At 42.8% G+C, this 13,502-nt stretch overlaps 1 protein-coding gene and 1 long non-coding RNA gene across 5 annotated transcripts in view; one reads left to right on the top strand and one right to left on the bottom strand.

Moving 5' to 3' along the window:
• The window catches only part of LOC125466241 (rho GTPase-activating protein 12), a 212,064-nt gene that overhangs the window by 9,678 nt on the left and 188,884 nt on the right, over positions 1-13,502 (bottom strand). For all 4 annotated transcript variants that reach the window (XM_048560516.2, XM_048560517.2, XM_059638678.1 and 1 more), the window contains 5 exons: positions 13,079-13,169; positions 9,453-9,581; positions 7,373-7,471; positions 6,072-6,149; positions 2,615-2,749 (listed from right to left, as the gene is read on the bottom strand). In XM_048560516.2, coding sequence (XP_048416473.2) covers positions 2,615-2,749; positions 6,072-6,149; positions 7,373-7,471; positions 9,453-9,581; positions 13,079-13,169 — 532 coding nt within the window. The remainder of the gene's footprint in view (positions 1-2,614; positions 2,750-6,071; positions 6,150-7,372; positions 7,472-9,452; positions 9,582-13,078; positions 13,170-13,502) is intronic.
• The window catches only part of LOC125466243 (uncharacterized), a 155,281-nt gene that overhangs the window by 32,745 nt on the left and 109,034 nt on the right, over positions 1-13,502 (top strand). The window lies entirely within an intron of this gene.

The raw sequence follows: 13,502 nt of genomic DNA, 5'->3' as shown, positions 1-13,502 counted from the left end.
AGAACCAAGAGGTTATGGTGAAGCTGTACAAAACTCTGGTGCGACTGCACTTGGAGTATTGTGTACAGTTCTGGTCACCGCATTATAAGAAGGATGTGGAAGCTTTGGAAAGGGTGCAGAGGAGATTTACTAGGATGTTGCCTGGTATGGAGGGAAGGTCTTACGAGGAAAGGCTGAGGGACTTGAGGCTGTTTTCATTAGAGAGAAGAAGGTTGAGAGGTGACTTAATTGAAACATATAAAATAATCACAAGGTTAGATAGGGTGGATAGGGAGAGCCTTTTTCCTAGGATGGTGACGGCGAGCACGAGGGGGCATAGCTTTAAATTGAGGGGTGAAAGATATAGGACAGATGTCAGAGGTAGTTTCTTTACTCAGAGAGTAGTAAGGCAATGGAATGCTTTGCCTGCAACGGTAGTAGATTCGCCAACTTTAGGTACGTTTAAGTCGTCATTGGACAAGCATATGGACGTACATGGAACAGTGTAGGTTAGATAGGCTTGAGATCGGTATGACAGGTCGTCACAACTTCGAGGGCTGAAGGGCCTACTGTGCTGTCATGTTCTATGTTCTACATTCTAAGTAATATAGAAGGTTTTGACTATTATGATCAAAAGCACCAACACAGAGGATCCCTACCCTGCTGAATACAGATTTCCATAGCTTTCAGTTACTCACTGCAAACCAGTGCAACATCTGACTGTTTGCCTAGTCATAAACACAAAAAAAATTAAAGACATTCACAGAACAAATAAGATTTTCTCGGATCACCAATCATGTTTTTGGCTTTTGTTAAGAAAAAGTGAAAAACAAATTAAAAACTATAAACTACATTTGATAGAACTGCCAAGTCCAACTAATAAGAAACAAAACCAATAAAGTACCTGAGATAATGGGAACTGCAGATGCTGGAGAATTCCAAGATAATAAAATGTGAGGCTGGATGAACACAGCAGGCCAAACAGCATCTCAGGAGCGCAAAAGCTGACGTTTCGGGCCTAGACCCTTCATCAGATGAAGGGTCTAGGCCCGAAACATCAGCTTTTGCGCTCCTGAGATGCTGCTTGGCCTGCTGTGTTCATCCAGCCTCACATTTTATTAACCAATAAAGTACCTGATCCTTGCCGAGCTACAGATTCTGAAAATGTGCTGTTTACATGCTGGCTACGAATGACAGAACTGATTATGATATATCCCAGTGTGTCACTGATTCAAAGCCGGATGGGAAAGTGAACAATACAGAGAGAGATATAGACAAGTTAAATGAATAAAAGTAGCAGCTGGGGTGCAGAATATAGTGAAAGTGAACTTCCCACTGTGGCAGGGAAAAATAGAAAAGCAAAATTTTCTTTTAGAATAGACTAGTGAATGTTAGTGTTCAGAAGGATTTGGGTGCCCTTGCACACAACTTACCAAAAAAAAATGCAGGTAGATGAACCAATAATAGAAGCAGGAGATATTTAGATTAGATTCCCTACAGTGTGGAACCAGGCCTTCGGCCCAACAAGTCCACACCGCCCCTTGATATATCCCACCCAGACCCATCCCCCTATAACCCACACACCGCTGAACACTACGGGCAATTTAGCATGGCCAATCCACCTAGCCTGCACATCTTTGGACTGTGGGAGGAAATCAGAGCACCCGGAGGAAACCCACGCAGACGCAGGGAGAATGTGCAAACTCCACACAGGCAGTCGCCCAAGGGTGGATTTGAACCCAGGTCCCTGGCGCTGTGAGGCTGCAGTGCTAACCGCTGAGCCACCGTGCGCCCCTAGTAGTTTTTACTGGTAGTTTTTGTTTTCTCCTTTATTCCTGGGGTTTGGGAATTACTGATGAGATCAGAACTTGTTGCATGGCCACTTCAGGAAGCAGCAGTTCAGTGCCCACTCTACTGTGGGTGTAGAGTCACATACAGACTAGACCGCTACCCAGCGGATTTCCTTCCTGCATTAGTGAACCAGATTGGTTTTTACAACTATTGTACAACATTGTATTCACTGTTGCCATTACTGACCTTAGTTTTATATTCCTAATCCAGCTATTGCCTTTAAATTCCACTAGCTGCAGCAGGATTCAAACCTGGAGCATTTGCCCAAATCTCTGGGCTACATCAATACAATGACATTACCATGATGTCTCTCTTTATTCTTGAAGCACAGGAATAAGGAAGTCTGCAATGTTTTATATTGCTTTCTTATTATTTACATTCAATCAGTTCCCATTGACCTGACCATTTTCTACCTCCCAATCTCAATTCTCTCTGAACTACAAAGTATCTTCATGGAAACTGACCATTTTGAATGCAATATCTGTACAAAGATCTTGTATAGCACATTATTTTCTTATCCACAAATCCTGCTTGTTCTTGTTAATATTTTCTCCACTTTTCCACTGCAGTGTGAACTGTCAAAATAGTAAAATCTTCTGATCACTAGTTGGCTCTGTTTGATTCCAAAACCTCTTTTTTTGCCATCTTGTTTACACAGAAAAGACATGGACAAGATCACAGGCAATTTAAACTTCTCAATTTATTAAAAAGCTGCCAGCATAAGCAGCAGTTGGAGCACTAAGATTAGGGATCAGGTGTAAAACAATATTCTACTTTTACTCACTCATTGCGTTGATAAAACTCTCAAAGTAATTGAATGGGAAAAGTGGCTCAGACAGTTCTCGGAAGAAGAGTTTCAAGGCCCCAGTGATAACATGGACATCATCCCATGGGCCTTCCTCCAAGTTCACATTTTCATCTGTGAAAGAAGGATAACAAATGAATAAGTTAAGCTTCGGAGCCACCACTAGTAAAGGTTTACACATCTCAACGCAACTGGGGTTTGCGACAAAAGAAAACCAGCAGCTGGAATCCAAGGTAGACAAACAGGAGATTGGAAAACACAGCAAGCCAAGCAGCATCTGGAGGAAAGGAGCAGTCAACATTTCAAGTATAACCCTTCTTCAGGACGGGATGTGGGTGTAGGGGAAGCTGCAGATAAAGAGGGGGGCAGGGGAGGGGAGCAAAATGGCGGTGACAGGTGGACACCATAGTAGGTATGACATGGTTGGTCGATGGGAGGGATAAATCTGGTTGGCAGCTGGAATGAAAGGAAAGAGACAGGGCTGGAAAGGGGGCCTGGGGATGGGTGGAAAGGTTGTTTGAAATTAGAGAACACAATGTTAAGTCCTCCAGGCTGTAGGATGCCCAGGTTGACTGGGCTTTACCTGCTGAGCAGTCCTAAAGCTGCTTGACCTTGACGTGTAATGACAGCCTCACATCTTCCAACGAAAATGACATGTTCCAATTCCCAATTACACATTCCAGCATTGATTGTCTGGGTAGCACGTGTGGATGTGGGGTGAGGAGACAGTCAGCTGCGATCCCCAACCTGGTCAAGTAGGTTCTGGCTGTCATTGCCAAAGTTTGCACAAAGTTTGACCTTTTGGGGCAGAGACTATCACCCCAATATGTGAGTTAGTTGTTACTGCCACGTGCAGAAATTTGGAATAAAATTGGGATATTATTTACACTTGAAAAAAATTGTCCACTTGTGGTGCATTGATTGCCAAGCGCTTGGGTTTAGTAACTTGCTTGGTCACTTCAGTATGACATGTAGGCCCCACCAATTAAGGGCAACAGATTCACTATCTGCAACATCATTAATAAATAACAATCAGACAGTCTTACAAGTTGATTTAATTGATACTAAGGCCCTAATTTTCATCAAGTTGGAAGGGCCTGTGCCTTAGACAAAATGACGCCTGGGCTTGACATCAATCTGTTCCACCCCTGAACGTGGCATCCATCATTTCTGTGGTCTGGGCTAGTTTCACAGAATCACTGGCACTTTTAAACATGCAGTTATCTTCAAACACACCAAACTGTGTCACCCATCTTTCTGAAACATGACCTGTCATGGAGTCACAGAAACAGACCCTTTGGTCCATTTCATCCACGGCAACCAGATATCGTAAATTAATCTAATCCCATCTGTCAACATTTCGCCCATATACTTTTAAACCCTTCCTGTTCATATACCCAACTAGATGCTTTTTAATGGTTCTAATTGTACTCATCTCCACCTGGCATCTCATTCCATACATGCATCACCCTCTGCATGGAAAAGTTGGCACTTAGGTCCCTTTCAAATCTTTCCCCTCTCACCTTAAACATATGCCCTCTAGGTATGGACTCCCCTACCCTGAGGGAAAACCTTCAGTATTCACCCTATCCATGCCCCTTATGATTATATAAACCTCTGTAAAGGTCACTCCTCAGCCTCTAACACTCCAGGGAAAATAGGCCCAGCCTATTCAGCCTCTTGCAAACCCTCCAAACCTGGCAATAATCCTTAAATCTTTTCTGAAACCTTTCAAGTTTAACATCTTTCCTATGGAAGAGAGACCAGATTGGAATGCAGCATTTCAAATGTGACTGACTAATGTCTTGTATAGTCGCAACATAACATCCCTACTCCTATATTCAATGCACCGACCAATAAAGGCAAGCGTATCAAACACTTTCTTCATTACTTTGTCTACTTGCGACTCTACTTTCGAGGAACTAGAAGCTGCACTTTAAGGTTTCTCTGTTTGGAAACACTCCCCAGTCCCTACCATTAACTGTGTAAGTCCTGCCCTGATTTGCCTTTCCAAAATGCAGCACCTCACACCAATCTAGATTAAAATCCAGCTGCCACTCCTCCGCCCATGAGCGCATCTGACTGAGATCCTGTTCTACTCTGGAGGTAACCTTTGCTGTCCACTTCGCCACTGTGTCTTTTGACATTTGAGGGAAAGTTGTAAATCCACCAGTGTTCTTTGGAAAAATGAGCGACTCTTATGGAGAGGTTAGATACCCTTCTTTGGGACTTGTAGACTTCAATGAGCATAAAATGTGGATAAGGTTTTGTAACTGATTAGCTGTCAAGTCATTCAAATGCACTGCACTTCAAAGTTTGAAAAAAAAAGCAGTCACTCTGTTGATTTTGTTTTAAAATCAGACCATGTAATGTCAATGGATATTTGTTGAATTATTGATTTAGGTTTAGTGCTTTTTATCTGCATTTACAACCTGCCGTTATCAGAGAGGGTTAGGGCTAAAGGAGGGCAGGGGTGAGTCCTAATTTCACAATTTCAATAGCAGCCCATAAAGGTTATAAAGTTGACTTTGATGTGGGGCTAAGGTTAAAATGTTTGATTCTCCAAGACGTTAAATAATTAAAGGAAATGTTTTTTCTTTAAAAAAGGGATCAAGTTCTTAAAAGGGAGCTAAATGTATTGAATGACCTCTTATCAAATTAGACTTTTTACATGTTGTGATGTAAGTAGTAAATACTTAGATCTTTATTCCATTTAATCTCAGCCAGGCTGCCAAGGTCTGTCCAGCGATGGATACTGGTTGCGTTGGTATAGTATGCATAAAAGAGCAAAGGGTTGTCGGTGGAGGGCATAGGTAGGCACTATTAGCCTGGATGGGGCACATGCAGCCATTGGAAGAATTCAGGGGTGTAAAGAGTGAGCACTTCACAAAAGGATGATTCGGAAATATGATTTAAAAGAGAGGAGATTTCTTTTAATATTTGTCAGCTTCCTGTTTGGCACTGAAGTGAAATGTTCTGCTGTCCATGTCTTCATACAAACCAAGTCCCATTCCGTCACCACTTCTGGGCCCCTGACATACAATGACTCAAATTTAAAATTCTTATTTGTGTTCAAATCACATCATGACCTTACCAATCCTTCCCAGACCTCTTGCCATACCGCTGCTGGTGATCATGCCTGGAGCTATTTCAACCTCAAGTTCTGTAATTACCTCCCTAAACCTCTCTGCCTTTTTCCTTTCTTGTAGATGTGCTTACAAAGTTGCATCTTTGTTCATATTTTTGGATGCCTCTCCTAATGGCAAAGATATAGTGCTATCAAATTCTACATGATTAAGCTCCTGTGAACACTTCAGGAGTTTTTAAACTGTGCTAAAGTGCTGTAGAAATACAAACCAGTAATGTAGTTTTAGCAAGCTTGAATTGAGCTGAATTAGTTTTATTTTCATGTTTTTACTAAGCAATGAAGTCTCACCATGATTGACTTTGAAACGTAGCTTCTGTATGAGCGCCAGGTTCCCACTGACTCGGTACAAGCCATCAATGTCCAAACCTAAGAGGTGGGAAAAGGAGATCATTGAGAATTCTCTGCATCGCACTGCTTTCAGTAAGAAATTGGTGAATCGTGGTGAGAACAGCCCAGAAAGGTTCACACAATTATAACAAGGAACAGCCATGTCATGTTTTTATGTTTAATATCAATTCCAAAATGATGCTTGATGTATCCTAAATATAGTCTATATTGACGTGAACCAATGCAGGAAAAATTATATCAAATGTACAGCATGGAAACAGGCCATCTAGTCCAAATTGTCTCTGCAGTATTCGTGCTTCACAAAAGGTTCGTCCTGTCCCTCATCTCATCCTATAATTTATTCATCTAGCATCTCCTTAAAATGCAACAATGCAAGCCCAAAACCTGTCCCTTGTATTATTAAGCTCCACATTTTAATCACTTTCTGGGTTAAAAAGAAGTTAAAGTCTTAGATAAGGCTTTCTTAAATTGGGACAGTGATCATACCTGAACCAAACAACAGAAAAGTAGGCACTACAGCAATTCCCCCCACATATGTTCTTGATCATTTGTAATGATCCATAATCAGGATACTGGCAGAGTTTTTAATACTCTGACTTTAGGACTAGGTAAGATTTTGTCACAGCCCAAAGTAGAAGATTTTTCATGCTTGGAAGTGTCACACAGACAAAGCATAAGTCAAGCTTAGCTGTGCAATGTTCTACTGCAGCTACTCCATGCGTGGGCACACTAGCTTCACTTCCTATCTATTTGCTGTCAGCTCTGAAACTGCCAAGGTTTAAGCACTGTACATTTCGTTTGGGTGACATCATGTACCATGTTACATGCATGTGATATCCAGCTTCATTGCGACTTCCCACCCACCTTCTCTGTTCTGGATGGTGTAAATGACAAAGGAGAGGCAGGAAACGACATAAAACAGAGAGAAGAGGGAAGGAGAACAGCTGCAGAGCTGACACAAAGAGGTATTGAGCTGTTGGGAGAGAGAAGAATGGATGTAAAACAGAATGACATAGAAAGTGTGAGAGGAAGAATTTGGTAAAAATTGGTAGAGAGAGAAAATTGTAAGGGTTGCTAAGGAGAGAGCAAGAGATTAAATTTTGCTTTGTCTGTTAATGATCACCATCATGGGACATCAGGGAGTAAAATTAAAAATGTTCAAGTAATGTATTTAAAATGATGTTCCTCTTACAGTAATCAGGAGAGGTCTAACTTTAAGAGGCAGCTTTTCCAAACATTACCTCGTTTCTCTACAGCTTGAATGCACTGCATCACAAAACGTGGCACTGTGGTATTCTCCCGCTGGCACAGGTCCGCCAAACAGCAACCAAATACTTGATCTGTAAAACCCAAAATCACATAATGCTGAGTCTCTGGCCATTAAACCCAAGCCACACGAGAAAACTCAGAACAGTGAATGATGATCACAGGAGCTAAAGTAAGGCTAGACAAGGTGCTGTAAACTCTAGGATATACAAATGAGTATGTTCTCCTACGGCAGTATATATGGTTAAACATACAAAGACCATATTACAATTATAGGGCTGATTTTGTCACATCAGTGAGCAGTTAGCATTAGGATGTACATATACTTATGAACTTAATCTGAGATTCTTTTATACTCACATTTTACATATTCCAACTCACTAATTACATTAACATGGTGGGAGACTATTAACTAAAGTGCATGCATTAATATGAAAAAGATACTCTGGAATATATGATTATATAGAACAAATAATGATTAGATTAAGAGATAAAGCATTATATTCATAAACCATTAGACTGATATTTCTGATAATATTAAGATTTAATTAAAATTATTCTTTTGAACTTAGTACATGAAAAACAATGGCATTATCCTGATGATTCCAAAAAGTATCTCAAAAATTTCTGAAAACTAGTACTTTGTAAACTTTAAGACAAGACCTTTGATCCAGCATTCCTCAGTGCCGGTTGGGGAATTCAGAATACAGGTCACTGTCTCAGAGTAAGGAGTCATTAACTGGGACAGAGATGAGGAGAAATGTCTTCATTAAAAGGGTTATGAATTTTTAGAACTGCCTACCACTAGAGAATCATGGATGCTCAGTATTCAAGACAAATGTAGATGGAATTTTGGGAACCAAGGAAATGAAAGAATGAGAAAAGCAGCAGGAGGTTTGAAATGACGTAGAAGATCAGCCATGATCTTCATATAAGCATAGCCAGCTTGAAGAGTCTTTCTTCACTAAATATAGTAGGAACCTCTGATGCTGGAGAATCCGAGATAACGCGGTATAGAGCTGGAGGAACTCAGCAGTCCAAGCAAAATCAGAGGAACAGGAAAGCTGACATTTCGGGTCAGGACCCTTCTTCAGCTTTCCTGCTCCTCTGACGCTGCATGGCCTGCTGTGTTTATCCAGCTCTATACCCTGTCTTTCTTCACTTCCTCTTTATTTTGTTCATATGCTTTTTATAACATCTTTGATACTTCCTGTACTAAAAAAAAATTCCCAGTGTGTTTTATTTCCCCATTTGTGTTATGTTTGTCTCGTGTTTCCATAGGAACACAGGCCTAGTTGCAACCTGGTACAGTAGGCCAAATTGTGCTCCTGCTGCACTTTCCTGTGACTTTGAGGTGGACAAAATGTACAGAAACATAGAACAAATTGTTCACAAATAATATGCAGTACTTATAAAATTAATGAGCAGCACCACTCCTTCCAAGGCTTAGCTGCCTGTGCCACAGCAATGCCAGAGTCTGGGAGCAGCAGGCATGGGAAGTGCGATGTCAGGAGGATTGTGGGATGTGACATTTTTGGGAACCGGCCTGGTGTAGGTTTGAGAGCAAGGACCAGGGTGGGGCTTTCAGTTGCTACTCCCTCACCTCATCTGCACCCTCTGCCATGCCCACATTGGGGCTAATTGAGGCCCCCCAATTCCCAACGCCCAGGTAGCGGGCCGCTCACTTTTGCTCGTCAGGAAATTTGCTGGCAGTCTCGCCTGCTGAAAACAGGATTAATTGTAGCTGTGCCATGAAAAAGACCCTTTTTGAACACGTAACGATCATAGCCTGGTGAGAAGATTTTCTTGGCCAGAATTGAACTTCTGTGGTGACTGGAAAAGGGTGGGTTTTGATGCCAATTTCCCACTTATCTTCAGTGTCACTTCACGTGAGAAAGATTCCACGCAGGGAGTCTTGAGTAAAACAGCTTATTTTGTTAGCTGGCGGTGGGTGGGGTCAAATTAAAACAAAATCGTTGGCAGGTTATGGTAATCTGTGCAATTTCCAAATGCTCTGTAATTGTTGTTATACTGCCTCATACTGTTTTTTCTTACCTTGTATATAACCCTTTTCCCTCACACTTTGCAGTGTTGGCCTCCGCAGCAAGAATCTTTTCAATTTGATCTTGACTTTCTTGTGATCTGCACTTTCAGCGCTGTTGACTGAGGAATTTCTGGGAGCCCCTGAATTAAAAGGGAAAGAGAGTTAATCCTGACGTCGCTTCCAGTATACTGGGAGCCAGGCAGCTCAAGATTTGGTGTAACTAGGGAACTGCACAAATCTTTACATTACACAAAAAACAGTTTGAGATGCTGTGATGTTTCAAGATGGAGATTTTCTGCTCCCAGCATTTGAACCGTACGGTACAGAAAGAGATCATTTGGCCCCATCATGCATCTACAAGCTCTTCTGAGGAACTTTCCTGCAAAGCTTTTCCCGAGTGTTTTGAACGTCATTATTGAATCTGCTCTGACCACCCTTTCAGTCAATGCATTTGAGACTTAACCTTATCCCATGTAAAACAAATCAGCTGATCACACCCCTGGACCTTATTACAATTACTTAAAAAACCTGCAGACAAGGGAGGCGCAGTTGTGGCATGACACGCTGAGGCCAGGCACCAACTCTGACACCTTCTTCTACCATCCCCTTGATTATGAACCCACCCCTGACCACCAAAATGTCATCTCCCAGACCTTCCATAACTTCATCACATCAGGTGACCTCCCACCTGCAGCCTCCAATCGGTTCGTTCCCCAACCCCACACCGCCTGCTTCTATCTCCTTCCCAAAATCCACAAACCAGACTGCCCTGGTAGACCCATTATCTCTGCCTGCTCCTGTCCCACCGAACTTATCTTGACTCCATTTTCTCCCTCCCAGTCCAGGAATTCCCCACCTACATCTGTGACACCATCCACGGTCCCCACCTCTTCCAAAACTTTTGATTCCCTGGCCCTCAACACCTCACCTTCACCATGGACGTCCAGTCCCAAAATACTTGTATTGCCCATGCAGATGGCCTAAAAGCCCTCCACTTCTTTGTCTCCCACAGGCCTGACTAGTTGCCCTCCAACAACCCTTATCCACCTAACCGAACTCGTCCTTACCCTTAACAACTTCTCCTTCAACTCTTCCCACTTCCTACGGATGAAAGGGGTGGCTGTGGGAACCTGCATGGGCCCAAGCTACGTCTGCCTCTTTGTGGAATACATGGAACAGTCCCTCTTCCACAGCTACACTGTCCCCATCCCCCACCTCTTCCACCGCTACATTGATGACTATATCAGTGCCGCCTCATGCTCCCATGAGGAGATCAAACAGTTCATCCACTTTACTAACATCTTCCACCCCTACCTTAAGTTCACCTGGACCATATCTGATACCTCCCTCTCCTTCCTGGACCTCTCTGTCGCCATCTCTGATAACCACCTGGAAACCGATATCTATTTCAAGCCCACCGACTCCCACAGCTACCTAGAATACACCCCCTCTCACCCCCTTCCTGCAAGAATGCTATTCCCTATTCCCAATTCCTTCACCGCTGCCACATCTGCTCACAAGATGAGGTATTCCACTCCCAGACATCCCAGATATCCTCATTTTTCAAGGACTGCAATTTCTCTCCTACAGTGATCGAAAACACCCTCGACTGCATCTCTTGCGTTTCCTGTATCTCAGTCCTCACATCCTGTTCCTGCAATAACAGCAAAGACAAAATTCCCCTTGTCCTCACATATCAGGACTCCCCACCCCCAACCTCATCTCAAGACCTCTCGTCCCCGCCCCCTTGACCAATCCGTCTTCTCTACCACCTACCTGCGCCTCCCTCCACACTGACAAACACCCCCATCCCAACTCCCTGCCTACATGCATCTTTACTGGCTTCATCACCGCCTCCTTTACCTGTCCGTCTTCTCACCACCTAGCTGCTGCTCTATCTGCCTTCTCTCATCACCTCCCTCTATTTATTTCAGAGCCCCCTTGCCCTCCCCCATTTCTCAAGAAGGGTCCCGACCCGAAATGTCAGCTTTCGTGCCCTTCTGATGCTGCCTGGCCTGCTGTTCCTCCAGCTCTGTATTGTGTTATCTCAGACTCCAGCATCAGCACTTCCTACTATCTCCACCCAATGTTCTTGCCAGGTCGAGTATGTAACTATTCAGTCACTCGAAAACCACTGCACAATTGCTATTCTCAGAGAAATAACAAATGTGACTTACTGTTTGAAAAAGATACAAAAGGGACCTTACACTAAACGAAAAGACCCATACATAACCAAGTTTTAAAGGGAGTATTGCTTCTGCCATTTCAGACACTTGCTCCGCCTTTTGATATTGTTTCTGTACTATGTTATCAGAATTCAGTGTTTCGAATGCCGTTTCCATGGGATTTGGGAAGGGCTTCACAGTAAAGTACTCGCAAAGTACTGTTTCTGTTGTAACTGGGGACAAATGCCTGTCAAACTATGCACAGCAGAATCCCACAAACATCTCTGAGGTAAGTGACCACAACAACATATCTAGACAATGTTACTTCAGAAGAAATACTGGCTAGAACTGCTTTGCTCTTGTTCAGATGGGACCATGGACTCTATGATGCTTACCTAGGAAGGGTGGTCTCCACTTAGCTTTTAATCTAGAAGGTGGTGATCCCTCAGTGTTGCTGCATTACAGCTGCAGCCTTGATTTTTTGCTCAAGCCTCTGAAGTGGGACTTAGAGTAAAATCAAAATACGATAGATGCTAGAAATCTTAATCAAAAGCAAAGCACTGGAAAAACTCAAACTGGTCTGGCAGATCTTTAGAGAGTGAAAGAAAGCCCACATTGAGAGTCCAATATGATTCTTCTTCAGACCTGCTCAGTTTCTCCAACACTTTATTTTGATTCCGGACTCTTTCGGAATAATTTGCAGAAGAATTACAAGTGGAACAGATAACCAGGTATTGTGAAATGAGGCCAGGACACTGGAACAGCTTGTGGACGTTGTATTGGAAAAATGAAAAAGTGTTGACACTGAGGGAGGCTGAAATCAAAAGGAGGTAATGGGTCTTCTATACTCAAACGGTTCTTTTGACATAACCATTCTGGAATGGACATGACTTGGAATTATACTGTACTCCTTTATTGTGACTGGGTCAAAATGCTGGAATTCCCTGACAGCCCACCATCAGTGTCCTTACACCATATCAACTCTGGTGGTTCAACAAAGAAGCTCACTAGCATCTTACCAAGGGCAATTTCAAACAGGCAACAAACGCTAGTCTTGCCACCAATATAATCATGGATTAATGAAACATTTTTACAAATCCACAGAAGTGGTAAAGGAAAATGCCAGAGAGGCGGCAATGATAGTGCCTTGGGCAAATGATTGGGAATGGAAATGACTTGCACACCACGTGTAAAAATAGCAAGGTCATCGGTGGATATGCATTTGCCATAGCTCAGCCTGTCAAGGACCCTGCGGAAAAGCAGACTGTATCATCAGCATTAGCAGTTATGGAAGATGCAGACCCAGTGAAGCAACCTTGCAGACAATAAGGGAGAGGGAGGGAGATACATCACAGACGCCCTGGGGATTGGTTGTGGCATTTAGTTCAATTCTGCGATATGAGAATTGGAAATTCGTTCCCAATTGCCCACTGGTAAATAAATACACTCTACAAACTCATTCAGACACTTACCACGAATCCTCTTCTCATCCTTATCTTTGCTGTTGTGTTTCTCAGGTCCAGCTACATCAGCATCAACTTCATCTGTGCTGAAAGTATCCACCTTAAGTGGAGAAGCAAAAGAGAATACATTGAATCAATGCCATTACACACAGATTTTACCTGACCAAGAAGCAGCGCTCCAAAAGCTTGTGATTTCAAATAGACCTGTTGGACTATGACGTGGTGTTGAGACACTTCTGGCTCCATTGCACATGGATGTTAGAGATTTGTGGAGCGGACAGCTAACTGCAGGACATTTCCGAGAATTGTAATCTGGAGGATAATGGGTGAGAACATGCTTTGCCTCTCTGACACAGCCACATCCATCTTCCACAAACCACACATTATCTGTAGGCTAGACCCATCCTCATATCTGCCATCATATGGTATCTAT

The sequence above is a fragment of the Stegostoma tigrinum genome, chromosome 31 (genome assembly GCF_030684315.1).
Source record: "Stegostoma tigrinum isolate sSteTig4 chromosome 31, sSteTig4.hap1, whole genome shotgun sequence".
Taxonomy (NCBI): Eukaryota; Metazoa; Chordata; class Chondrichthyes; order Orectolobiformes; family Stegostomatidae; genus Stegostoma; species Stegostoma tigrinum.
The sequence above is the reverse complement of the archived record's forward strand: the minus strand, read 5'-3'. Positions and strand labels throughout refer to the sequence as shown.